The 24750-nt window shown below is 39.2% G+C and overlaps 2 protein-coding genes across 8 annotated transcripts in view; both read left to right on the top strand.

Annotated features, from left to right (window-relative positions):
* Positions 1–7909: 7909 nt before the first annotated feature.
* On the top strand, positions 7910–14227 carry LOC307128514 (serotransferrin-1-like). The gene is made up of 17 exons (XM_079820426.1): positions 7910–7973; positions 8060–8220; positions 8315–8417; positions 9056–9229; positions 10359–10494; positions 10580–10635; positions 10750–10910; positions 11096–11243; positions 11825–11973; positions 12072–12168; positions 12278–12295; positions 12428–12589; positions 12703–12853; positions 12963–13030; positions 13136–13323; positions 13555–13714; positions 13817–14227. The coding sequence occupies exons 1-17, from the start codon at positions 7937–7939 to the stop codon at positions 13843–13845; spliced, it is 1998 nt and encodes a 665-aa protein (XP_079676552.1). The 5' UTR covers positions 7910–7936; the 3' UTR covers positions 13846–14227.
* Positions 14228–21811: 7584 nt separating this feature from the next.
* Positions 21812–24750, top strand: part of eif4g1a (eukaryotic translation initiation factor 4 gamma, 1a) — a 44772-nt gene continuing 41833 nt past the window's right edge. For 4 of the 7 annotated variants that reach the window (XM_079819283.1, XM_079819284.1, XM_079819285.1 and 1 more), the window contains exon 1: positions 21822–22246. The gene's annotated coding sequence lies outside the window, so the exon portion shown is untranslated. Of the gene's footprint in view, positions 22247–24750 lie in introns of all 7 variants that reach the window. The other 3 variants (XM_079819289.1, XM_079819288.1, XM_079819286.1) reach the window with 3 other exon arrangements.

Below are 24750 nucleotides of genomic sequence, written 5' to 3' on the forward strand. Positions count from 1 at the left end.
ACTCGGAACTGCACCAAGAATTTCACCTGCTGTTGCACTTGTGTACATGGCTGTGTGACAATAAAGTGATTTGATTTGATTTGATTTGATTTGATTTGATTTGATCTAATCAGCGAATTAATCCAAAACATCTGCAAAGGGTTCCTGAGCCTTTAAATGGTCTCTCAGTCTGGTTCAGTACAATTCACAATCATGGGGAAGACTGCTGACCTGACAGTTGTGCAGAAAACCATCATTGACACCCTCCAAGGAGGGAAAGCCTCAAAAGGGAATTGCAAAAGAAGTTGGATGTTCTCATAGTGCTGTATCAAAGCACATTAATAGAAAGTTAAGTGTAAGGGACAATTGTGGAAGACAAAGGTGCACAAGCACCTCCCTCTGGAGAGGATTGTCAGGAAAAGGCCATTCAAATGTGTTGGGGAGCTTCACAAAGAGTGGACTGAGGCTGGAGTTACTGCATCAAGACGGATCCTGGACATGGATTTCAAATGTCGTATTCCTCTTGTCAAGCCTAAAGAAATAGAGAACTGGTCTGTTGCTCAGTGGTCCAAAGTCCTCTTTTCTGATGAGAGCAAATTTTGCATCTCATTTGGAAACCAAGGTCCCAGAGTCTGGTGGAAGAATGGAGAGGCACACAATCCAAGATGCTTGAAGTCCAGTGTGAAGTTTCCACAGTCTGTGTTGGTTTGGGGAGCCATGTCAACGGCTGGTGTTGGTCCACTGCGCTTTATTAAGTTAACGCAGCCGTCTACCAGGACATTTTAGAGCACTTCATGCTTCCCTCAACAGACAATATTAATATTAATTTTCCAGCAGGACTTGGAACCTGCCCACACTGCCAAAAGTACCAAAACCTGGTTCAATGACCATGGGATCACTGTGCTTGATTGGCCAGCAAACTCACCTGACCTGAACCCCATAGAGAATCTATTGGGGCATTGCCAAAAAAAAGATGAGAGACATGAGACCGAACAATGCAGGGCGCTTTTGAAGCATCCTGGTCTTCCATAACACCTCAGCAGTGCCACAGGCTGATAGCATCCATGCCATGCCATGGAGGCAGTAATTCATGCAAAAGTGTCCCAAACCAAGGACTGAGTACATATGCATGATTAAACTTTCCAGAGGGCCAACATTTCTGTATTTAAAATCCTTTTATTGATTGAATGTAATATTAAAATTTTCTGAGATTTTGAATTCTGTGTTTTTATAAGCTGTAAACCATAATTATCAAAATTATATCATATAACGCCTTGAAATATCTCACTTTGCATGCAATGAGTATATAATAATATATTCGTTTCACCTTTTTTAATTACTTGTTAAATTACTGAAATAAATGAACTTTTGCACAATATTCAACATTTTCGAGTTTCACCATATGTCCGAATTCGCCCCCTATAGCCTTAAATAGGGCACTACTTGAGGGGACAGCCATTTGTAGTGTGTCCAAAACCATAGTGGACATTATCCAGTGCACTCATTCAATCCCAAAATGTACCGCAATAACTCATGTACGCTTGAAAAACAAAGTAAAGTGAAATAGGAATAGTATGACAAATGCTTAGTATAGTTCACTTACATGAACTTAGCTCCGTCGAATGGCTAGTGAAAATCCATAAAAGCATCGTGAAGGGGAAACGCAGAATTAATTCCTGTGTCTCTCTAGAAGATGGTGCCCACAGCTGAATCATCCATCCATCCATCAATTTTCCAAAGTTCACACTTGTCATGTTTAGTTAGATTAAAACGAACCCTGGTGCGATTGCTCGGTTAGTGCGGTTCATTTGAACATGTGTGAACGCTCACGCTGCCAAACGAACTCTGGTGCGCTTCGATTGATATAGATTCAAGATTCAAGAGATTTTATTTGTCACATACACAATTATATGCAATATACAACTGGCAGTGAAATGTATGATATATGAACGCAACACGGACCAAAGACATGTAAATGAACCAAAAACAGGGCGTGATGTCACAAGATGCGATGCTACAAGTCAGCTGATTTGACGAAGCGGAAAGATCGGTGTATCCAAAATGAGTAGAGGGCAAACCTGGAGCAACGAGGAAGTAAAGTGCCTCATCAATATATGCAGATCTTCGTTTCTGCACACAACGGAGGAAATCCTGATGCGGTTTTGAATGTTTTGAACATTTTATGAGCTCTTCGTGAGTTCTCAGCTGGTAAAATAAAACCATATGTACACGCATTGTTTTGAATGTTCGCTTTGAATAGCGCTTCAACCCGGGCACGTCCTCATACAGCTTAAGGGGTTAAGCAAGCTCCGTCGAATGGCTAGTGAAAATTCATAAAAACACAGTGAAGGGGAAACGCAGAATGAATTCCTGTGTCTCTCTAGAAGATGGTGCCCACAGCTGAATCATCCATCCATCAATTTTCCAAACCGCTGGTACAGCGTAATAGCAGGTATTAATTCCTTTTTTATTAATTATTAAATTGTACAATTAAGGTTTATAGATAGTTTCATGACAGAAAAAAAAATGGGCAAGCATAAGGATTTAGAGTTTGACAAGGGCCAAATTTTGATGGCTAGACCACTGGGTCAGAGCATCTCCAAAACTGCAGCTCTTGTGGGGTGTTCCCAGTCTGCAGTGGTCAATATCAAAAGTGGTCCAAGAAAGGAACATTGGGGGGGAACCGGCGACAGGGTCATGGGCGGCTCATTGATGCACGTGGGGAGCAAAGGCTGGCCTGTGTGGTCCAATTAAACAGATGAGCTACTGTAGCTCAAATTCTCAAGACCATTCAGGGTGCACATGATGACCCCTGTCCAACGCCAAAAAGCGCCAACTGTGGGCATGTGAGCATCAGAACTGGACCATGGAGCAATGGAAGAAGGTGGCCTGGTCTGATGAAACATTTTCTTTTAAACCACGTGATTGGCCGGGTGCGTGTGCATCGCTTACCTGGGGAACACATGGCACCAGGATGCACTATGGGAAGAAGGCAAGCTGGCAGAGGCAGTGTGATGCTTTGAGCAATGTTCTACTGGGAAACCTTGGGTCCTGCCATCCATGTGGATGTTACTTTGACACGTACCACCTGCCTAAGCTTTGTTGCAGACAATGTACATCCTTTCATGGAAACGGAATTCCCTGGTGGCTGTGGCCTCTTTCAGCAGGATATTGCGCCCTGAGCCTGACACAAAGCAAATATGGTTCAGGAATGGTTTGAGGAGCATGAGTATGAGGTGTTGACTTGACCTCCAAATTCCCCAAATCTCAATCTAATCAAGCGTCTGTGGGATGTGCCTCACCTCGCAACTTACAGGACTTAAAGGATCTGCTGCTAACATCTTGGTGCCAGATACCACAGCACACCGTCAGAGGTCTAGTGGTCTAATGCTTCGTCAGAGGTCTAATGCCTCGATGGGCCAGGGCTGTTTTGGCAACTTTATCACATAATAAAGCCAAACTAAAAATACTTAAACACATACCAAAAGGGAACACAGGGGTAAACGGTAGACGTAGACAATACAACAATCCGACGAAGACTGAAAACACAAAGGGACTTATAAAGGGGACAAATCTAGAGGGAATGAGGAACACAGGTGGGATAAATTAAACCAATAACGAGATAACAAGGGGGGGGGGGATATCTAGACAAAGACAGGAGCACATGCCCAAACTACCAAAACACCACATGTGCACACGAGACAGGACAGGCATGTGACATTACCAGATGCCAGGGGGGCGCAATCAGAGCAGGACACCTCGGCGGCGCGGTCAGAGCAGGACATCTGGGTGGCAGAGGCAGGAGCCTGGATGGCACGTCCGGCACCGCAGTGACCACCGGAACTGTATCCACCGGAATGGAGATGTCTGTCAGTCAGCACAGATCAGTTAGTAGTGAAGTAAAATTCAAGATCATTGTTGATCAAGAGACTGTAGAAATATTCCTGTTGAAGTACTGCAACCTTAATTTCCTAGATGCTTTTAGTAAATTTTCAGTCAAACATATGTTGCCATATTTTTCATGATCTGCCATTTATGAGCATATCATTGTGAGTATAACACATGATCTCTTCAAACAGTGGCCCTGTATCTCTGGACAATGTATCATGGAGCATCTGCTTGAAGCCTGACTGTTATCTCATTCAGATAGTGGAGTGTCCAAGGTTAGAGTTCATGAGACAGATAGTTGGACTTGGTAAACTCAGGGTTTATTGTTTGAAATGTCCTGGTACAATGAAGGAAAAAATCCACTTAAAAAGAGCAAGATTCTTAATAATATAATAATGAAAAATGTATATGATTTGAATATTAATATTTTTAGTTTCACTGCTTATTCACTACTTATTAATATGTGAAAAAGTATGCATCAATCAAATCAATGTCATGTGATGCATTTATTAAACAATTAAAAAAACAGGAAATTATAGCATAGAGATGACTTAGATGGCACTTTCGACCGCTCCAGACACGACGGCGCACCCACCATCTTGCAACGGTCAGCGCGTCCTCACCGACAGTAAATCAATGATGCCACATTATTACGCAAGTTCTGTTTGTGAAACCGCCAAGATTTAAATTCCAAAAGAAATGGGATCACCTTTCACAGGAGAGAATGTGTTGGTTTGAGTTTTTATATGCATTCAACAGTCTAAGGGCAGCACACAAAACATCCAAACAATGATGAGACCTAACAACAATGAACAGAACCAAGGGAACATAAATACACACAAGAATAATTAATCACACACACCTGAAATTGAATGACGAACCAAATGAATGACAATGACAACAAACAAGCCAGGGATGAAAACCAAGTCCAAACTGAATGAAACAATCATTGATTCTACTACTGATTTCACTACTTTTTTCATGGCATTTTTATAGTTATTACATTTAAACTGAAAATGGTTTTAAATATGAAACCTGCAAAGAGTACATTTCTAATAACTTCTAATAACCAACAAATGTTTTCTTTTTTCTTTGGAATAGAAGACACTAAAAATCCTCAATGTGGATTAGTGTTGGGGAAAGTTACTTTGAAAAGAAATGCATTACAATATTGCGTTACTCCCTTAAAAAGTAACTAATTGAGTTACTTAGTTACTTTTTAAGAAAAGTAATGCGTTACATTACTTTTGCGTTACTTTTACGTTACTTTTTCTCACCTCGGCTGGGCTTGTTTTATTGTTTTTTTTTATAAAAAAAAAGAGTTCTATTTTTGTGCAAATGTAGACCTCTTTATACCAAAATTTAAATAATAAGCCTCAGGCTGAGGTAAAAATGCTAATTCACGCATAAACAGTAGAGGGCGCAGCTCTGCTGTGCTGCCATTCTGGATAATGGAAGAATAGGACGCAGGAGAAAAAGGTTTTACCAATAAAAACAAAACCAATAACCATTAAAGGTAGATTAAATGCATAAACATATTTGTTTTATTTAACATTTAATTATTGGAGGTTTGCATAGTACTCTGATTTAGCATTTGACTGATTTTATTCATTTTGAGGAGTACTGGATCTTTATTGTGCAAGTGAGATGAATAAATGCTCAGATTTAGTCTAGAACTACAATAACCATCATGTTTACACACAACGCCTCTGCACTTGCTCTCGATTTTTCTCAACATGGGGACAGGAGAGCTGTCAGTCAAATAAATGTGAAAAAGTAACTCAGATATTTTGTTGTAAATTTGAAAAGTAATGTGTTACTTTTCTAGTTACTTGAAAAAGTAATCTGATTATGTCACTCAAGTTACTTGTAATGTGTTATGGCCAACACTGATGTGGATAGTGCGAATTACATGCCAAATAATGCATTTAATCAGTCAAAATACTTTTATTGTATTTTGCAATAACTATAACAGTTTTTTTTCTTCATTCCCTTTCTTTCTCTGGAAAGCCCAGAGTTGTGCAATGCCATCACAAACTGGTGTGATTTTTGTGATTTAGTAGCAGATACTGATACCCGCAATGTTTAATCTGGACATCATCACACTTCTGATATACCCAGAAAAGGCTTTTTGGTTACTTTGCTGAACCTGCATCAGTTTGTACTTTACACTTTTGCATTGAGCAATATTTACAGTGTACAAAAGTCAAATACAAACCAATAAACTGATTCTACGAACAGAGACCATGTTTACTCTGGGTAAATGTCTTTACAAATGGTGCCATCCACCACAAAATGAGTTAATCATGTAAAGGAGCACGTAAGGAATGTGTATCTGTGTTTGGAATAAATCAACACCCTTTTATGCTGATGCATACAGCAGCAGGGAAGACCGGGGCTAGTTGACACATGGACTTTATCTTAACTATAAGATTTTGAGTTAAAAGTCCAGTTGCATAAATGTGGTTTTGCACTCAAAAGTACAAACTTTTGTTGTAACTGTTAAACAAAATACACAATAAAGCCACACTAACATTTAGTAGGGGTGTAACGGTACCCAAACCAATTGGTACGGGTTCGGTACAGCAAGGGGGAGAAAACTAAACAGTGGTTTACTGAACAAATTGTGTCTCTGTATTTAAATGAATTCAATTATAATTAAATGTTTCTTTAGGATAAAAAAAGGATCTCTGCTAATGTTGTGAACTATATAGGGAGCCCTTACTTGCACATTACTATAATATTAAAGTTTAACAACAGACCCGAAACCATTAGCCTAAATTCAGTTGCTTTTTATTTTTTAGATAAAATAATTAACACCCAATTAACAAATTGTATGCAAACATGTAAACTGCACATAAGGCTGTTTTTGCATTAACTTCTAAATCTAATTATTAAATAGTTTTTACTCTGATTGGTTGTTATAGGCTATATAGCTAGGCCTAATCATTTGTATCAAGACATCACTAACAGGTTAAGTAAAATATAATGAATATATAGGCTAATATATTGCATATATTTAGTGAAAGAGTTCACTTCTCTGGTAACAAGCTAAGGACATTGAAAGACTTGCCAGAAGTGAACCAATGTAATGCTATACATGACATTGTTTACAAGCGGTTTTATTGATGTCTTAACGCCGTTGAAACACTGATTGAGCAATTACACGAGATATGATACGTTTCAGTAAGTTGTACTGTATCTTTGAACATACCTTCAGATGTTCATTCATGTTTATTCTGTAACTAGTACTAAAGAGGTAGAGATGGTCACATTCACTTACGCTCCGCACTGCCACTTGAATTTAAGAGGCGCTTCAGTGATCTTTCACAAAGAGCGCCAAAAACAGCATTTTTTGGTTGGAATTCCGTGATAACATGGACAGAATTTGAAAGATGACACTTTTTTCTTATCGGAAGTAACAAAATGTGGAGCGTATTGTGATTATTGGTGGTTAATGATGGTTGGGCTACAACACTGTAGCCTATTTGTCATGTAAGACATAGAACGAATATGTACTGTTACACGCCTAATTATTATTTAATCAAATATCATGGAAGAAAAATTTGAGTCATAAGGTAGAGTAAGGCCAGGGCTGTGCCATGAGAGTACCGCAGTACATCCTGTGGGTGGTGTATCACGGTTTTCCGGTTCAGTTTGAATATTGTTACACCCCTAAATGTTGAATATATAATGAAAGTACATTTTACTGAAAGGCAAATTGTCATGTTTTAATGTAATTTTTTAGGTGACAGTATAATTGTACTGTTCTACTATTCTTTTATATAAAAGAGAAAGCTAAGGGTGATTTTTCAAATTGTTAATAAATGTTTGACATTAACTTTAGCCATACCAGGGAATTTCCATGACAGAAAATGGCCACTTTGCAAATGTGATCTGGCTCACTGCCTGCACAAGCAGATATTGAGAAACCATGAGCAAACGATGATGATGAATGATCATCATGTCTTGTTTTTGCCTGGCCCAACCCACTAGTGCTTCTAGGCCTCCTATAAAAAGCATTGTCTCTTCTGTCCCTCCTGCCAGATATCCCTGGTGAAGGCCTAATATGAACATCCTGCTCATCTCATTGCTGGGCTGCCTTGGTAATTCTCATCTTTGATATTGTCTTCATTTTATTCTTCAGATAATATTTAATCATTGTGTTTATCACTGATTGTTTCCTTTGCAGTTGTGGCACTGCCCTCAGCCAGTGCTCAAAAAGTCAAATGGTGTGTGAAAACACAGAATGAGCAGAATGAGCTGAAAAAATGCCAACACCTTGCCAGCAAATCAGCAGATCTTGAGTGTCATATTGAGCCTTCTGTAACTGACTGCATAACGAGCATCCAGGTAATAAAACGTGTATTATTTTACCTCACTCACCCTTGGGGATTTTGTTCAGTCTAAACTATAGCATTTTCATTAAATTGTCTATAATTCACAGAAAGGTGATGCAGATGCTGTAACTGTAGATGGAGAACATGTTTACTTCGGTGGACTCAAACCTTATGAACTCCGTCCTATCATTGCAGAGAAATATAAGAAAGGTAAATATTTTATTGTGGTGTTGAGAATATTGTGAAAGAAGCCCCCAGTGGCATATTGTTGCTGGTGTTTTTATTATTTAATGAAATGATTATTATAATTCATGGAGATATTTAATAGTTCGAATATAATAGTTCGTAATGAATAAGATGCACATGATTTCAAACATCTTAATTATCCCTCATAACCTATGGACCTATATTGGTATCATTCGATCTAAGTAGCTTGACAATTAAAGTAGAAATATAGGTCTGTATTTAATTTATAGAATAATGTAGTGCAATTCAGATGGATCTCTTTACCTGTGATTTTTGTCATTCATTATTCAGTTTTTCAAGTAAATTGTCAAAATACACTCATTTAAATGAAATACTTGACCTTTTTTAAATATAAAAATAAATAAATGATGATATCACGTGTATTTGACATATTCCCCAGTAGTAAGGCGAGATGGCCCCTTTTTATGATTTTCAATTAAATTAGCAAATGTTTCCTTTTATTTCTCTTAATAATATTTTGGAAGATCCATCATCAAATCTGCACATGGTTTAATCATTTCAGTTTAGCAGTCATTTTTTTCCTGGCAGATTTTTGTGTTTTTGATTCTGTTTGATTCCTCTTTGCTCCCCTTCTTCTCAAGAACGCTGTTATGCTGTGGCTGTGGTAAAGCGAGGCACTGACTTCAGTATCAAGGATCTCAAGGGAAAGACTTTCTGCCACAGTTGCCATATAATCTTATGTACACACATTGCAAGACTGGTTGCAGACGGGATAATTCCCTGGGATGGTCCTGAGGACATGCCTCCTGAGAAGGGTTAGTGTGGCTCTATTTGGAGATCATATGTAGATTGCACTCTGGTATTTCCTAATATTGATTGTCCTCCATGGCATATATCAGTCCACTCATCAATGCAACTGAAACAAGCGCCACTTTTGTGTCTCTCGTATCACACCAAAGACTCATACAAACGAAACTGCCGTCATCTTGAGTCTCAGTTATGTTCTAACAATAACCTCAGAGGACTTCAGTATGCTGTAATATTGTTGCAGTGTTTGTCTTGTTGCTATGCCAATTGTTTTGTACATGGACTATTACAGCTTTAAAATATATATACTGGGAAAATTATCAAATAATTGACCTTCAAATTATTTAAATTGTATTTTTATGTATTTATTTATTTGGCGAATAGTCATATGATAAGCTGGGATAATAATGCTGAAATAAAATTAAAATAAAATATAAATATTAGATTGAAAACTTAACCCTTAAAACAAGCTTAGTCCTAAAATGGCTAAAATAAAATTAGGTGGCCCCCACTTATTTTAGGTGGCCTTAATTATGTACTTACATCAAAAAATAAGTACAATGTAATTATTGTGTTCATATTGTATTGCAAAACACTTTTGCTCATATTGAGGTGGGATACGGGTAAAGTTAGGGACAGGTGTGGTGGTATGGGTAAGTTTAAGGGTAGAGTTAGGTGTAAGGGAAGTGTCAACTGTGTAATTATAAATGTAACTTCATGCAGCTATTTTTAAAAATGTAAGTACAATGTAAAAACATGTACACAATAAGTGCATTGTATCAAATGATTAATTTAAATGTTAGTACATAGTAGTTAAGGCCACCTAATATAAAGTGGGTCCAAAATTAATTAAATTAAAGCTAGAAATTTAAAAAAAAGTACAAAAGCATAACAAAATAGTTTGAACTTAAACTAAAATGAAAACTGAAAATATAACAAATAACAAGCTAATTCAAAATATGAATAAATAGTATAGTAACATAAATAATCCTAAAATAACACTGATAGATCATATTGGGATAATGATAAGCTTACTGTGCATGACCTTTGAGGTATTAAATGTGATTTTTGGTCATGTGAATTGTTTTGTAATTGATGTATAACTCAATAATGGGGCACTTTTTTTGTGTTCTCCAGCTGTGTCACAGTTCTTCTCGGGCGGTTGTTTTCCTGGAATATCAAAAACCCTATACCCAAAACTGTGCTCAACTTGCCAGGGTGACTGCAGCTGCTCACAAAGTGAATTGTACCATACCCAACGAGGAGCCTTCCAGTATGAGCCTTCCATACTAGTACACTCATATTTCCACTGTCTTCTCTCTGTATAAACAACAATATAATTCATGCATCCTTTCCAGGTGCATGAAAGAGGGTAATGGAGACGTTGCCTTTATTTGCCACGATGGAATCCCAGGTGAGCGATATCTTTTGCCAAATCTAAAATATTATTGACTGTCACAAAACTGTTATTAGAGTTATTGCAGGAAGTCAAGGTTGCTGATTTTCTTGTCTAATCTGAACTCTCAAGAGAATGAGAGACCGGACTACGAGCTGTTGTGCAGGGACGGCAGTAGGAAAAGTGTTGAGGATTACAAACACTGCAACCTCGCCATTGAGCCGGCCCATGCTGTCATCAGCCGGAAGGATGCTGATTCACAGCACATTTATAAAGTCCTTAAACAGATTCCGGTATGTCATTCCAGTGGATACTGCATCAGTTACTTCATTTCGCCATACTAAATTATTACTGAAGAAAGACCCTGTCATTGTTTTAAGAAAGGTTGATCTAAAGCTAAATATTTAACTCCGTAATACAATACATTCAGGAGACAATGAAAGCCTCTTTTTTAATATTCAACTATTGTACTCAACAGGATTCAGATCTTTTCTCTTCTGATGCTTTTGGGGGTAAAGACCTGATATTCTCAGACTCTGCGTTTGACCTGCTGGAGCTCCCTAAGATCACAGACTCCTTCCTCTACCTGAAAGAAGATTATTATGAGGCCATGCATGCCCTTAAAGGTGTTACAATTATACAATTATTATACATTATTATACAATATCTGTTATACAATTATTATTAAACAACATTTATTTTAATTATTTAGCATTCATTGAAGGGTTAGTTCACCCAAAAATAAAAATAAAATGTCATTTTCTCACCCTCATGTCGTTCCAAAAACTTTCATTCATCTTCAAAACACAAATGAAGGTGTTTTAATTAAATCTGAGAGATTTATGACAGTCTATGCAACTACCACTTTGACCCATCAAAAAGTTCATAAAGAGATCGTAAAACTAATCCATATGAAAAGAGCTGTTTAGTCCAAATTTTCTGAAGAGACATGATCGATGTATATAGTGAACAGATTGAATTTAGGCTTTTATTCACATATAAATATTGATCAGCAAACAAACAAACCTCAAACGTGCTGCGTAACACAAGAATGAACCTCATTCTTCTGAGAAATGCTATAGCATCATGTGTTTGCCCCATTTTAAGGTTGACTTGGGTGTCAAGACACGTTTGGGGCCTTGATATGAAGTTCTTGACATTTACTTGAAAAACATGATTATATATTGTATGTATAATTTCTCATCAGTTGGTAACCCGCCAGCTCCGGCTCCGGACCGTAAAATTAAATGGTGCGTTATTAGCCACGCAGAGCAACAGAAGTGTGACATCTTACAGATTCCTCGTAAAGAGTGCACAAGGGCATCATCTGTGGAAGAGTGCATCCAGAAAGTCATGGTATTGTTGGGTCACATGGTTGAGTGCTGATGTTGATGTCAATCATCTTTACGTGCTGTCCACCTGTAGGTTAATATTCTGTTTTATTTACACTAAAGCGAAGAGAAGCGGATTTCTTTGCAGCTGATGGTGGCCAGGTATATATTGCTGGAAAGTGTGGTCTAGTTCCAGCCATGGTTGAGCAGTATGATGCACGTAAGAATGAACACTACCTCACATTTCATGAATTAGTTCATAAGCCACTTATTAGTCAGAATTTACATTTTTGATGAAACCTAAAATATTATTCTCTCCTACCTTGCAGAAAGATGTCCTGATAAAGGCAAGTATTGCGTACTTTCACTTTTGTGAAGCTCTAGACTGCATTTTCTCATCCGTTTTCTGACAACAGTTTTCTATAAAAATGTATCTGCTAATCCAGTCTCTAACTGGACTTTTTCTGTGATGTGCACAGAGGCCTCGAGTTACTATGTTGTGGCGGTTGTGCGCAAGGGCTCGACTGTAACGTGGAATAAACTGCAAGGGAGAAAGTCCTGCCACACTGGCCTGAACCGAAACGCTGGTTGGAAAGTCCCAGATTCAGCCATATGCGGCACAACACCTGACTGTACCCTATGTGAGTGTCACTGAGTGTGTTCTCACAGCTGGTTATTTAATGTTTTCTATTGATTCTATCAGATTTAGTTCCTGTAATCGCATAAAATAACACATTTTGTCTTAATTTCTCAGATAAGTTCTTCAGTAAAGGCTGCGCTCCTGGTGCTGATCCTGCATCAAACATGTGTGAACTGTGTAAAGGAGGTGGGAAGGCGGTGGGAGATGAGAGCAAGTGCAAAGCCTCTTCTGCGGAGATGTATTATGGCTATGATGGGGCTTTCAGGTACTGGAACGTATCCCAGACTGGAATGGAAAGGGAAATGTGATTTTTAGATCTGTATGCTGACTCTAATCCATAATCTAAATACTCCTTAATCTCACTGCTCTTGTAGGTGTCTTGCAGAAAATGCGGGTGAAGTTGCTTTTATCAAGCACAGTATTGTTGGGGATTACACAGACGGTTAGTGTGGTTTACGTCGATTGATAAAGCTTCACACTTTTCATAGTGTCACATTTATAAATATGATTTTTTTTCTGATCTGGTTCCCTCTCTGTATCTACTTAGGTAAAGGACCGGACTGGGCTAAGGATCTGAAGTCAGACGACTTTGAACTGATCTGCCCAGAAAAACCAGACACAACAGTCAAATACACTGAATTTGCTGCATGTAACCTTGCCATGGTCCCGGCTCATGCTGTGGTCACTCGGGAAGATGTACGCAGTGATGTGGTGTCCGTTCTGAAGGAGGCTCAAGTGAGTTCATTGTATATTTTCCTTGGGCTTTCATTTTTCTTCTTTCTCATAATCTGAATGTCATCTTTTGCGATGTTGATACTACAGGTGGGAGATGTCTCCAGTCCTGTTCACGTTTTAATTACTTGTATTTAAAGCATCATCTTTTGTGCTACTAGACCTCAATCTATTTCTATATTTTGTCTTCAATGTCATTTATATTATGGCTGAATTCTCTCTCTCATGTTTCAGAACTCTTTAGACAATCTGTTCAAGTCAGAGGGTGGAAGAAACCTACTTTTCTCTGATTCCACTAAATGCCTTCAAGAAATTAAAAAACCTCTGCAGGAATTCCTGACTAAAAAGTACACAGACATGATTGAAAGGACCTATGCGACGCAGGGTGTACCAGGTATAGAATATGTCTGTGATTTTCTATAATGATTTTATAGCTGTGTCTTGTTGCTTTTGACTTACAAAATGAAGGGATTCATTCTAATGTTTTTCTTCACAGATCTGGTGAAGGTATGCACTTTGGAATGACAGCAAAGGTGTAACGACCGCTCCAACAAGTTGAGTCACAAGAGTTAAAATTGGGGTCAGATTAAATTGTGTGATGTTGAGTGTTTTTAACAAGACAGTGTCACATAACACATTTGAGTTCCTAACAGAAATAAACAGTCTGACTACTTTGTCTGACACGTTTCGCCCAACTAAGAATCTACATCTCTAAATCACTCTATTTCTCTTTATAAGTTACCAGTATGAGGGAAACATGATGTTCATATGTTGCAGTGTCAGTATAAATGCATATGATCAAAAACAAGGGCAGCATTGCTGGTAAATCTCACACTCAAGAACAGAGATGGATGTGATTAGGTTTCTGTTTCATTACAACTATAAATAAATAAAAAATCTCAAAACCATGTCTATGAGTGTGTTTCATTTTCAATTATAGTCAGGCTAGAACTAGAAGGCAACAGTATAACCAATTTTGGGCTAAAAAATGTTGTATGTCTGCACCCTCTACTGGGGGAGCTGTGCAATTCATGTCAAATCGGGCATTATTATAATTTATGTGGGAATTAAATTGCATTTCTCTTGCAATTCCTGCTTCACTAACATAAAACTTTTGTGAACTTTCTTACAATAACCACAACACACATATTTCAAGCGTTTGCTGTATACAGATGCCTGCTGGAGAGCTACATGCCAGAACATGGCCCTGGCAGTAAACATAAAAAAGACCAACATTATGGTCTTTCTGAAAAGGCCCAGATGTTAGAAACACAGATACCAGCTCAGTCTAGGCAGTATCGCCCTTAGAACACACGATGCAGTACACTCACCTTGGACAGATTCCAGTTTGGTGTGAAGTATTTGATACTTTAATTCATCCCATAGTGATGGAAGTGAGGTTTGGGGTCCACTCAGTGATCAGAGCTACACAATGGGACACACATCCAACAGAAGCTAACTACAAAGGAAAAGAGCCTAGAGTGGTGCAGACCCAGAAGACAAATTAGCCAGTGGTTTCCTCAAGATTTTCCAATGGGGTTTTATGATGGGATTTTCAAAGTAAAATAAGGTCTGTGGTAAACACAACACTTGAACATTTTGTTCAGCAACATAAATTACACACACTCGCACCGCAAACATTCTTATCTAGTTACTTATTTATTTTAAAATAAACATAACAGATTCGAAATTCATGTTTTCTCAATTTTATTGCTAGTTACCCAGAGAGCAAAGCGTGTGTGCTCACTGTAGGACAGGAGAGATCGTGACAGAGAAGCACTTCCTCCTTCACTGTCACAAAATCAAATCAGTAAGAAACGTTTACATAAACAAATTCATAAAATTAACAAAGAACTTTACAGCCATGACTGAAGTAGAACACAAAAATATTCATAGGAGAGGACAGGCAGCAGCACTGGCTGTGAGATATATGTGGATGTGCCACAGGCTGAGAGACAGTGGCTGACTGTGTGTATTGTGTCTTACCTTAGACCCTGTCTATACCACGGCGGCCCTCAGTGTGTGTGTGTGTGTGTGTGTGTGTGTGTGTGTGTGTGTGTGTGTGTGTGTTACATTTGTCCTCAATTGCTTTGGCTTAATTCTCAAAATTAAATTTTTTTCTCTCAAAACAATAAGTTCAGATCTCTGAACAGTTAACTTTGAAATATGAGTTTCTTGATTTAAGAAAACTGCATTTGTTTTGGCACGTTTGCAAAAGAGTAAGTACAATTGTCTACAATTGCACAATAACTAAATGTACATGCCTTGTTGAAAACTCTTGCAGCTGAGAGAATGTTAAGACTTTTCTTCGAAAAATGTGCCAAAACGATTGAGAAAAACTGTAAACTCATGTTTTCCCTATTTTTTTATTTTCATATGTTTTATTCATTGTTTTTTGTTTGATTGATTATTTATTTAATAGTTTAACTTTGTTTAAATGTGTTTTGGTCCATCAAAATAAAATGTGCACTCTCAAAAAAAGAGTACAAAATTTTACCTTTTAAGGTACAAGTGTTCGTCACTGGGGTGGTACCCTTAAGGGTACATATTTGTACCTCTAAGTCAGAAGTAGGCAAGTTCAGTCCTAGAGAGCTGATGTCCTGGAGAGTTTAGCTCCAACCCTTCTAAGCCACCACAGTTTAAAACTCATCGCTCCCAGCATGCATTTCAGCATTAAATATGTCACTATTGTTGAGATTCATTTGCTGATTCTTGATATCTGTGTGTGTCTAAACTTTTTTCTCCATAGATTTATATATATAAACATTTTTTTAGAATGCCTGATCTGAGGCAAGAAAGTATTGTTGATGAATATTATTTACTGATATTTTTAGTCAGTGATGAGTTTAGTCAACCATGTTTCTTCATGACAACTTTTGTTTATGGCTTCTTTTGATTTGAACAGATTTTGTGTTTTGTTAACACTGTCGCAAAAAACCACAAAACTTGCATACAAATCTAAGAGTCAAACTGCCCAACTAAAGAAAACTAAACACTCATCACCATAATGGTGACCAAATATTTTCAATAAGACCAACATCTAAACCTCTGTTAATTCTCAATAAGAGCTTCTATAGATTTCTTTCAGGGTTGGAGTCAAACTCTGCAGGACAGCTACTAGGACCGGACTTGCCTGCCAATGGTTTAATTGTACCCTAAGGACCAAATGTGTACCTTTAAAGGTACAATTATACGTTTTGTTCTTCAAGGAACAAAATTGTACCTCCACTGGACCTTTTTTTCTGTGTGTTCATCATTATTATTAACAAAGCTTGGTGCACAAACTCTGCTATTGTTGGGAGTCATTGTTCAGCTAACCTGGAGTTTCTCATGGTTAAATGTAGACCGTTTTATCTACCGCGGGAGTTCACCTCCACTATTATAACCGCAGCCTATATTCCCCCAGATGCTGATGCCAAGCTTGCTATGAAAGAACTTCACGCAGCCATCAGTAAACAACAGACTGATCACCCGGAAGCTGCGTTTATTGTTGCAGGTGACTTTAATCATTCAAACCTAAAGTCAGTGCTACCCAAGTTTCACCAGCATGTTTCCTGCCACACCAGAGGAAACAAAACCTTAGACCATGTATATACAAACATGGCTGGAGCTTACGTTGCGACACCCCTCCCCCACCTGGGACAGTCAGACCACCTCTCTTTGTTTCTATCACCCAAATATTCACCCCTCATCAACCGTGTGAAGCCATCAGTAAAGACCATCAAGGTGTGGCCTGCGGGGGCAGACTCCACACTCCAGGAAAGGTTTCTAAACACAGACTGGAGTATGTTTGCTTCTCAAGCCACCAGTGGCGCTCACACGGACATTGACTCATTCACTTCCTCTGTATTGGATCATATCAATACCACCATCGACAGTGTTACAACCCAGAAACAGATCACCACATACCCTAATCAGAAGCCTTGGATGAACAGGGAAGTTCGACTCCTGCTGAAGTCACGCAATACTGCCTTCAGATCAGGTGATGCACAAGCCTACAGTACGTCCAGGGCAAACCTGAAGAGGGGCATCAAAAAGGCCAAGCACTGCTACAAGCTAAAGATAGAGGGTCACTTTTCCAACTCTGACCCTCGACGCATGTGGCAGGGCATCCAGGCTATCAGTGACTACAAACCCACCCACTCCACCCCCGCTGCCACTGATGTCAACTTCCTGAACGAGCTAAATTACTTTTATGCTCGTTTTGAAAGAGACAACAGAGAAACTGCCACCAAGCTCAAACCCTCAGCTGACCACCCACCAATCACACTCTCCACCACAGATGTCTGCAAGGCACTGAGCCGGATCAGCGCACACAAGGCTGCTGGACCAGACAACATCCCTGGACGTGTGCTCAGGGCATGTGCGGAGCAGCTCGCTGGGGTTTTTACAGACATTTTCAACCTGTCTCTTGCCCAAGCAGCTGTACCGACATGCTTTAAACGCACTTCCATTGTGCCAGTGCCAAAACACTCTAACCCGAGGTGCCCTAATGACTACCGCCCTGTAGCACTCACACCCATCGTCATGAAGTGCTTTGAGCGGCTGGTCCTGGAACACCTAAAAGACTCTCTACCATCCACATTGGACTCACACCAGTTTGCCTACCGCAGCAATAGGAGCACAGAGGATGCGGTTTCCATGGCACTGCACTCTGTGCTCACCCATCTGGACCATAAGAACACGTATGCACGCATGCTGTTTGTTGACTTCAGCTCCGCATTCAACACTGTCATCCCATCCAAGTTAATAGCCAAACTTGGAGACCTGGGCATCAACACTTCAATGTGTAACTGGATTTTGGACTTCCTAACTGACAGACCCCAGAATGTTCGTTCAGGATTCACCTGCTCCACATCCATCACACTCAACACTGGTGTACCACAGGGCTGTGTGCTAAGCCCGTTTCTCTACTCCCTCTTCACCGCCGACTGCAAGCCTGTGTATGGATCTAATTCTATCGTCAAGTTTGCGGACGACACTAAGGTGATCGGGCTCATCAGCAACAACGATGAGACTGCCTATAGGGAAGAGATCCAGCACCTGGCCACATGGTGCGCTGATAATAACCTGCTCCTCAACACCACCAAAACGAAGGAGCTCATCGTGGACTTCAGGAAAGAGTCAAGAGGCACACACGACACCATCCACATCAATGGAATGGCTGTTGAGCGTGTCTCCAGTTTCAAGTTCCTGGGGATCCACATCTCGGTGGACATGTCGTGGACGACCAACACCTCCAGCCTGGTAAAGAAGGCTCACCAGCGCCTCTTCTTCCTGAGGACACTGAGGAAGAATCAGCTCTCCTCGGCTATCCTGGTGAACTTCTATCGCTGCGCAATAGAAAGCATCCTGACCAACTGTGTGGCAGTGTGGTATGGGAGCTGCTCTGTTGCGGAGCGCAAGGCACTGCAGCGGGTGGTGAAAACTGCCCAGCGCATCACAGGGACTCCACTGCCTGCCATCGAACACATCCAGAGGAAACGCTGTCTGCATCGAGCTCGCAGCATCCTCAAGGACTCCTCTCACCCAGCCCACAGACTGTTTTCTCTCCTGCCCTCCGGCAGGCGTTTCAGGATCCACCGGACCAGGACCAGCAGACTAAAGAACAGTTTTTTCCCCAGAGCTGTCTCTTTATTGAACTCAAACCCCCGTTGATCCACTTCCCTCATAAACTGATAACTCTCCTACCTGTCATCTTCCTTCACTTTGTTATTTGCACTACCAACTGTTTATCACAGTAACAACTGTTTACATATGCATCTTGCACTGCCATATCTTAACTGGATTATGCTCATTTGCACTGCCGACTGTATTTATAGTACCAATGTTTACATTTGCATTTTTGCACTGTACTTCTAAATGTAATATGCAACCACTTTCCACTGCACTGTACACTTTTTTTTTCCGGATAGCTCTGTCCATAATTTATTGCACTACCCTAATCCACTGCTATTCCTCATATTAGCCTAACATATTATTGTATACCTCTATCTGTAAAATTCTGTTTATAGTAATAGCCATCTGTATATTGTATTCATAGTACATATTCACCTGTAAATTCTGTTTATAGTAATAGCCATCTGTATATTTATTCACTGTACATATTCACCTGTAAATTCAGTTCTGTTTATAGTAATAACGTCTCTCTATTTATACATATTTATACATATTCAGTACATATCCATGTCCTGCACTTACGCATCCATTGTATATCCTGCACTTGCTGCTATTGCACTTCTGGTTAGACCTAAACTGCATTTCGTTGCCTTGTACTTGTACTTGTGTAATGACAATAAAGTTGAATCTAATCTAATCTAATCTAATTATTATTAATTGTGTTAGTCCATTGGTTGTCATTTATGTATCTTATCAAAATGAATAGCACTATCTCAACTGGTTTTTAATTTCATGTTGAGTGTGCAAAACATGTTAGGCTATATAGATGACAATTATTGTTTAAGTTAGCAGGAAAAAAGTAGAACCACCAAAGTATCTCAAAAATCGAAATAATCTGACAGATGTAGGACATTATTTACTGTTCTGTCATTATCCGAGTTCCATGCTTTTGCTTGCTCTGATTACCAGCTGCGTTGCAGAATGAAGAAAATCTCTTAATAATTTGTAATAAATGTAACAATTTCTCCACCACAGATAGCAACACAACACGTAATTTCTGATAAATATTCTGCAAAAATATGTAGGCCTATCTCTCACAACTTTAATAGGAGAAAGTAACAGGGGGAGACCGGGGGCAATTGTAACATCTCAAATTACACCAATCAGAAACAAGACAGAACCATGAAACTCATTTTGTGGAGATCCCTCTCTGCCTGCCAAAGGACAAGCTGCTGAGTGATACTTGGTAAACTTTTTCTACAAAAACTCATTTTTGGGGCATGAAAGTAATTTTTTTCATCTACAGTATTTTCCTCATGTCTTAACCATTCATGTCTATAAATTCTTGTTTTCATGACCATTCTGTTGTCTAACATTTGATATTTTTTGTCAAACTATATCTTTATTGTTTCTACCAGGGTAGCTTGTCATGGGGTGGTACAGTCGGGGGCAATTGTAACACTGCGTTACAATTGCCCCCGACACTATCAAAATAGTGTCCAGCTTAGTAAGGACATCTAAATAGATTTTTTCCCCCCAATAATTTAAGAAAAGAGTTTTGTGTTCAGTTTAAATATCTATGTAATACATCTCTAAATATTGTATTGTGGTAGCATAGTCCAGTGGTTTACAGTCATAGTCTTTGAGTGCCTCTCAATCTGGGGACCGGGGTTCAGATCCCACCAAGAGCAAATATCTATGAATCAGAAGTTGTCTTAACTTTAAATACCGCCATATTGGCATAAGATCAACATATTTATTAACATATTTACTATTATTTTGGCTTGTTATTATTTTTGTGTAGCCTACCATGGAAACTCAATATAAAAATAGATTATTGTTTTTTTCTAATGTCATAACAATAATGTGATAATGTGACAAGTGTTTTTTTTTCTTTTTTTTCAGTTTAAATATATATGTATACGAATTAACTATATCCTACTATACTTAATATATCAATATATATTGATATATGTTATCAATATATTTAGAGGTATATTCAGTATATTTAGTGCAGAGGTTAATGGTTTTGACTCTCAATCTGGATCCATTTTACTGAGTAGGCCCTGTACAATCTCTGTTCACAGCCCCGTTCAGACAAAACAATAAAAAAAAAAGTGTCACTGTCCATATTGTGATGGATATTAAATAGTTTAAACTATATCTATATTATCTGAAGTTTATTATGGTCTATTTATACAAAGGTATTACATGTGTTGTTACAATCGCCCCCGCATGTGAGGGCAGAAGTAACATTTGACTTCTAATGTTTCTATCAATATTGTGACTCTAACATTGCTTGTAAAAAAAGCAATGTTTGGTGAACTGTTAACAAGTAGAACACAGATACAAGTTACCATATTTTATCCAAATATTTCAAAAGGTTTTTAAGCAATGACAACATGACCAAAATGTGTTACAATTGCCCCCGGTCTCCCCACATCCCAAGTGGTAGGTATTTCATGTCGTTTCTTATTTCAGTGTATAGTCATTTCATTTTTTACGATGCTTTTAAATAAAATAAAAAAAATTATTTATGCTCAGTTCATTGTATTATATTGTACTGATGGCAACGTGTTATTTTTCTATTTTGCATAAATTACTTTCACACATTTAATAATTTCATAATGAATGTCGTATTTCATTTTTTTTTTTCCATTTCATGTTATAAATAAATACAGTCTGTGCCATACTGAAACACTCGCGGTTCGTTTTATAGCTCTTTCTAGCAAAACTTCAATATGCTCGTGAGTATTTAATTATTCTTCTGTATGCGTACATGTGTGCAGGAGACTTTTATTATAGCGACTTATATCTACCCTTGGCGAATGACCCCGCAGCGCTCAAGGTTGATTAACCCGGAAGTACCCACGCGGCTCACTGAGCACTCCGTCCGGTTCTGCGGGCTCAAGGGGAGAAGCGCCGAGGCACCATGGCTCTGTTCTAATCGCGTTTATTAAGAGAAGTGTGATCAACTTACCGGCAATCCGTCACCATCCGCGCCTTAAACATGGACCTCCAGTCAAGAGGCTTGTCCTGGGGGCATCAACTTTGTCAGTAGCAACATCTGAAAACTGTATTTATTATCTTTTCCCCCATACTGTCACTTTTTCTTGCTTTGCACGCTACATGGGATTTAAACCTAAAGTGTCAGCCGCTAGCCAACACTTGTCACTTGATTAACCCAAATATCCCTGTGGAAACCAAGACGCCCTTTGATAGTAACGAAAAATAAAAAAAACAAACTTTCAAGAAACACGTTGACGAAGTCTTGCCCTCAAGTTTTCCCATTTGACTGCGGTGCCGGGTGAGTAAATCCTATTGCCTATGCTAACTTTGATAGCCGCGTCTAAACCGATAATCGTAGGGGCCAAGCGGGCCTGGATGGATTCTCACGACGGGTTTAATGTTGATGGGTGGTCACGTATCAAACGTTTTCTCATTTAAACGCGTTTCATTAAACTTGTCACTAGTTATTTCCCAATTTCCCTCCCTGATAAGCCAATTATGTATTCCCTGTGCTTTATTTTCCAGGACTTGGCTTTTTTTTCAGGTTCACACATCCATATTGCTCATTTCTGGGAGTCAGTCCAGTTTAATTTGGGGAACATATAAACACGGGGCTTTGTGCCGTCCCGTTTGTGTTTACATGACCTGTCGGCTGTGGATGGTTTGCTCTCGGGGATTTTAAGAGCATTTGTGACCGTTAAATGTCTCGTGTGACGTAAAGAAGGAATGTCGGCACGCGGACGTTAGAATAAGTTTGTGCGGCACGTTCCGTTTTTTCTTCAACGACCGCAACTTTACTGAAGTCTTGCATACGATACAGTTAAACGAACCAGGGAGATGGTCTCATGGACCGTCGGCTTTCATCATGTCATTGATTTAGAGGGGGGTAGCTAATAAGCTAGTGCGGTGGAATGGGCACTTCCCCTCACATTTACTGAAGGCCCGGGTTGATTTTATAGTTTTCTCAGATGGTTGTCGAGGTGGATATTTCGTGGGTTGTGTGTTGAGGTGGTTAAATCTCGGTTTGGGAATGAAACTGTTGTTATGGTATAGATAGTGGAGTGGATGCGAACGTGTCAGTGCCATATGGAGGCTAGCACTGTTAGCCACACCGGCAGTGCATCATGGCTGCGGTGTGACACGTCTGTAGGAGCAGGGAGCACCGCGTGCAGAAAACTTGGACATTTTTGGAAAATGTTACCCTAGCGATTTACCCTACCTATGCCTGTCTGTTCCGCAATGAGTATGCGAACTTATTTTAAAAGGGTTTAACGCTATTTTTTTTATGTTTGAGATTCACTTACATTTTCATTTATCTTGAGGAATTCATAATTGAATCGGCCTGTTTGGTTAATTTATTTCCTCGTGGCTCTGACCTATGTATCACTTTAGTGGGTGTATTTGCTTAAAGAGGTAGTTAATCCTATTTAACTTTTAAAACAAAATTTGTGATAGACTTTTTTTTCTGTGGAAAACAGAATGACAGCCTCAGTTACCATTCATTGTGTGGTAAAATATGTAATTGAAGGGAATGTGTAATGCATGCACTTTTGTCCTATGCAGAATGAAAGCTATTTGTGCTTGGAACAACTGATGTGTAAATGGTCAACTTCACAAAAAAAAAGGAAAAACATCTGCAAAAATGGTTCTCTGTGAACCTTCGAGTCATGATATTATGTTTTTTTTTTCTTGAAACTAACTGCTTGTTGGTTTAGTAGCTATGTTTATGCAAATGTCAACAGATAAAAGAAAGTCTAAAGTCAGTCAAGGTTTTTTATTGAAGTATTCAAGAAATTTCCCAAATGTGTATTAAAAGGAGGTAAACACTAACCAACAGTACACTCAGTAATCTTGTAAGTTTTTGCGCACTGGGAATCTTTTTTTATTTTATTTAAATAAAAACAAGGAAACACTATTTTTACAAACAGCGCACAGTAAAAATGACATGAATATGACCTAGTGGACAACATGATAGAGCGCAGGATGTTTTGAAATCAACGTTTGCAGATTGTGCGTCTCCAGTGATGCTGAATTCTCCTCCTGTTCACGTTCAATTTGCACAGACCGACTGCCACACACAGAATGGTACTTTTTTGTTGTTGTTTGTTTACATGCCAGACTTGTCTATATATTCTACTGATCAGGCATAACATTATGACTAATATTATGTTTGGCTGCCAAAACAGTCCTGACCTGTTGGACCATGGACTCCACTAGACCCCTCAAGGTGTGCTGTGGTATCTGACACCAAGACGTTAGCAGCAGATCCTTAAAGTCCTGTAAGTTGCGAGGTGGGGCCTCCATGGATCGGACTTATTTGTTCAGCACATCCCACAGATGCTCGATTGGATTGAGATCTGGGGAATTTGGAGGCCAAGTCAACACCTCAAACTGGTTGTGCTACTCAAAACGTTCCTGAACCATTTTTGCTTTGTGGCAGGGTGTATTATCCTGCTGAAAGAGGCCACAGCCTCCAGGGAATATTGTTTCCATAGTGTATAAGGTTAGCAAACTGCCTCCGCCGGCTTGCCTTCTTCCCATAGTGCATCGTGGTGCCATGTGTTCCCCAGGTAAGCGACGCACATGCACCCGGCCATCTACGTGATGTAAAAGAAAACGTGATTCATCAGACCTGGCCACTTTCTTCCATTGCTCCGTGTTCCAGTTCTGATGCTCATGTGCCCACTGTTGGCACTTTCAGTGGTGGACGGGGACGTCAGCATGGGCACCCTGACTAATCTGCGGCTATGCAGCCCCATACGCAACAAACTAGGGCTGCAACGACGCGTCGGCTTCATCGAC

The sequence above is a fragment of the Gobio gobio genome (assembly GCF_949357685.1).
Source record: "Gobio gobio genome assembly, chromosome: 6".
NCBI classification, from domain to species: Eukaryota; Metazoa; Chordata; class Actinopteri; order Cypriniformes; family Gobionidae; genus Gobio; species Gobio gobio.